Source organism: Salvia miltiorrhiza, chromosome 2 (genome assembly GCF_028751815.1).
Source record: "Salvia miltiorrhiza cultivar Shanhuang (shh) chromosome 2, IMPLAD_Smil_shh, whole genome shotgun sequence".
Lineage (NCBI taxonomy): Eukaryota > Viridiplantae > Streptophyta > Magnoliopsida > Lamiales > Lamiaceae > Salvia > Salvia miltiorrhiza.
In genome coordinates this window covers 52,305,697-52,310,078 of record NC_080388.1, presented here as the reverse complement: position 1 = coordinate 52,310,078, position 4,382 = coordinate 52,305,697, and the positions used below count along the sequence as shown (strand labels likewise).

General features: G+C 30.4%; 1 protein-coding gene across 1 annotated transcript; it reads left to right on the top strand.

The window, feature by feature from the left end:
* The first annotated feature begins 3,289 nt into the window (after nucleotides 1–3,289).
* LOC131010129 (heavy metal-associated isoprenylated plant protein 47-like) lies at nucleotides 3,290–4,116 on the top strand. Its single transcript, XM_057937540.1, has 3 exons — nucleotides 3,290–3,448; nucleotides 3,595–3,673; nucleotides 3,763–4,116. Exons 1-3 carry the CDS (start codon nucleotides 3,443–3,445, stop codon nucleotides 4,005–4,007), a joined length of 330 nt encoding a protein of 109 aa, XP_057793523.1. The 5' UTR covers nucleotides 3,290–3,442; the 3' UTR covers nucleotides 4,008–4,116.
* The last annotated feature ends 266 nt before the right edge of the window (nucleotides 4,117–4,382 follow it).

Here is a 4,382-nt window from a genome sequence, read left to right as displayed (position 1 = left end):
AAGTTCGTCGGCTAATAAATTGATTGTCTGAATTCTGATGGACAATCCGAAGATACCGTATAAAGCTCTTAATGTTATCTTTCTAATGATACTTATATTGTTGGGTTTTGATAACCGAAAGTGGTAAAAAAAATGGCATGAAAGTCAAGGTCATGAAACTCTATATTTTTTATTTTTTTCGACCACTTCCGGTTACCAAAATCCAATAATATAAGTATCATTAGAGATACAACGTCAATAACTTTCCAACTGTACCTTCAAATTAGCCATTAGAATTCAGTCAATCAAGTTATTGGCCAACGAACTTTTAGGGTCATGTCAAATTCCAAAAAAATAAAAATTTATATATTTTTTGATCAAAAAAATAGATTTGATTTAAAACCAAAATTTGGGTATAATTTATGTATTTATAGGCAATTAACCTTATTAAAAATAGAAGTTTGACAACTTAGGTTGACGACGACCCGCATCATTTATTTGCCCCGTTGATCACGTAATTTAGGATATATATTGTGGAATTTTTTTTCATTTGTTTTTGTCCAATACAATGTTTTGTAACATTCCAAAGTAACGTGATGTAGCTACAGACTGTGACATATAGAAGTATTCTTTGTTATAATTCTTAATGTCTTATTAGTAGAAAACATGTAATGGTAAGCAAAAATTTGATTGAATATCTTTTTTTTTTATTTTATGAAATTACATTATAAATAATACAAACCACACACACACCTCACCTAGTGATTATTGTGGCCGAGAGTACTCGAACCTGTGACCTCTTGGACAACAGACAATCACCCCAACCACTAGGCCATCCCAAGGGGACTGAAAAGGAAAAACACGAAAATGATTTCGCAGGGTTTTATTCACTGCGCCTGGTTGAGAATATCTTGTTATTTAGTTTATTGAACAATCGTCTAACTAGAGCTGTTTTTCAATCAACAATGACATGATTTTTTTTGAGAATATACAATTATACGATTTTGCGTTCAATATATATAAAAAGAATCAAATGAGAACATATTTTTTTTCGTGAAAATGACAATAGATATAAATAAGTTAGTAAAATCTATGAATATAATGCACGAATAACCATTCAAACCTAGGTTCGAATTCTGCAGACTACGAAAATTTCACTATATTATCTGAATACGTTATTTATGCATTATAAGCAGTTTATTTATGAATTTATACTTATTTATTTGGTATTATCATTTCTCACGAAAAATAGTATCTCACTATAACCTAACCTTATATATATATATATATATATATATATATATATATATAGTTAGCTTCTATTGAGATTTTAAATATTTTGAGATTTTGAGATAACTGAACATATCAATAAATTTTTTGAACGTAACTAATATAACCGATGAACATATGAATCTATTTAATTTTATTAAAAAAACACACCACTTGTAGGGATTGAACCCCAGACCAACGCGCGTTCATAAAAATTAATTGACAAGTTCATCAAAATGTACTTATATGTTCATTTATCTCAAAATCTCAATATATATATAATCTCAATTGAACCAATTCCTATATATATATATATATATATATATATATATATATATATACACATGCTTCCTATGAAAATGGTCATACTCATATATTATGAGAATGAAAATTGATATGAATAAATCAGTATATATGGTTGAATAAGTTGTTGGTAATGCATGAATAAGCATTCAATATAAAATTGTTTGAATTTTTTAATTTTTGAATAAGCTTATGATTTGATATGAATAAACCAGTATATATGGTTCCAATGAAAATAACCATATATTTGATTGAGAATTATAAAAATATTTAACATAAAACATATTGAATAAGCATAAAAATATTACGAACAACTAAATAAAATATTCGAAATTTTTCTTGCTAACATCCGTCTACTATTGCAAGATATGATAAGTGGTGGAGCTTGTCGTTGATTGCACACAAATAAATTTATAGTTGTTTATGTCTACAACTAGGTTTCGTTAGCGGTAAATACATGGTCGATCACAAAAGAAGTTGATGTATTCTTCTCTCTTGTCACGGTCACAATCAATCACTTTGGGCAGAGTGCTGGAAACTAAATATTTTGCCTAAAAACAAGAAACTGAAATAAAACAAAGAAAAACTTCACAAATAAAGAAAACCTGGTCTGGGCATAATCTCATTAAGTTTAGGCAAATTCATCGCTCATAGGTTTAAGGATATTCGATGTGCCTTCATATAATTGGTTATGGGCCGTTTGATCAGTGAGATGTGCCTCCACTGTTACGGTATCACGAACACAATAAGCTCACCCAACCCTCATCCACGTCCTTCGTATTGGGTGGAAGTGGTCTACTTTCTTCCATCTGCCTTGATAGATTCCCCGCAGCAAAACTTGTGTTGTGCGAGTATACCCATAACGCATTACCGAATAACATACCCAAATAGTCATAGGTATGCCAGAGACATACTACAACCGCTCGCATCAACCACACTATATGAAGTGGGAGATCTCCACACTTTTTCGTGCGTACTGTTTTAAACTTAACTTTGCCCAGAGCACCATCTGCCTAATAATATTCCAAGTTTGGTTAAGTTATTTGGATTAGGCCTAATGTTTCGGGACTATATATTTACACAGCGAATTCATACGTGTTTGGTCGTATTGACGGAAGGATCTTATATCAATTAATTAACTAGTATGACCTTTTCGGTCAAAAAAAAAAAGGGAAACAAAATAGAAATTATCTTATCCGTTAGATTTAGAATTTTTATTGCTCAGGATTCATTCTCTTATATAGCATTAACATTTATGACGACGATCCATGCATTTTCAACTTTAGGCATTGAAAATTTTGTTTCATAGGCCTATATATTTATAAAGAGATTATCTAAAAAAATATTATTTTATTAAAATTGATAATTTTTTAAACTGCTTTAAGTCGGGACAAAAAAAATTACTAGCTAGCTTATAGAGTTTATTGATTTAATATTTGAGTATTATCTTAGAGATGTTTTACTATAGTATCAAATAGTCCAAATTACTAATTAAAAATTTTAATATAATAAATATTATATTTATATTTATTGCTTTTATCAATTAAAATATTATTGATTATGCGTACAACATACGTTCTTTATGCTAATACATATGAAAAGGTTTACGGTACTACGATAAGATAAGAGATCTAGAATCGACCCTCAAAGCTTACATCGCTCATTTCATGTCGAAAATCTCCTTTGTTTGTTATTTTCATCGGTAATAAAATATCTTTGTCTTCTAATACGACCATGGGTTGTAGGCCTACAGTTTGGTGCAGTTATGCCGGTTTTGTCCCTTAAAAACGTGAAAAGTACTCTAAGTTTCCAATTCCTTCAAATATAAATTTGGGTTAATTCTCAAATCACATTTCTGCAAATTAAGCTAAGGGATTGAAAGAAGCAAGAAATGAAGGTATAATTTTTTCAAGACATCATGCGACTAGCTAGTTCCCGTATTATTTTTCATGATACATTGCAAATTTATGTATACATTATTCTAATCTTTATATTTTTTAGTTTTTTTTTTAGAATTATTCTAATCTTTATATTACTTAATAGCGAAAGATTGTGATCAAATTGCCAATGCATAATGATAAGGCTAAGTCAAAGGCCTTGAAGATTGTTGTGGCCGAAGAAGGTATATATATAATTTGAAAACTAAAAACATAGAATTAATTCTTTCGAGGAAGTAAATCCATATATATTTGTGATTGACCATTTATGCAGGAGTGATCTCAGTGAATATCGGAAAAGAAATTGATATGCTTGAAGTGATGGGAGAAGGAGTTGATTCTGTGTGTTTGGTCAAAGCTCTTAGGAAGAAATTTTGTTTTGCTGATATTTTAAGCATTGAAGAAGTGAAGGCTGAGAAGCCGCCACAGACGCCGCCGCCGCCGCCCTGCGTGCTGCAGTGGCCGCCGCCGCCACTCCCTATATGCGAGTGCAATTATGATTATTGCTCCATTTTGTAACAAAGTTACGTCTTATTCGAAAAAAATGCATGATACGAAATAGGGTTAAATAGTATCCACGAAAATTGTAATCTCATTGCTATTTCCGTCCATTCACAAAATTATACTACTAGAGTGTGTTTGCTTTTTATTCCTTTAAATGAACGGATAATATTATAAGGTATAAATTTATCACTTAAAGTGGAGACTACATTTGTTATATCTTATTTGGTTTGAATGATAATATATTTATCTACTCCTTATAAGGTGATATAAAATTATATCACCCTCTCTTAAGTATAAAATTATCAATTTCCCAAGGGATAAGGGGCTACCCGAAACATTACACAACTTGCTCGAATTTTTTTTTATATCAAAGCAAACGAAGTATAAGGT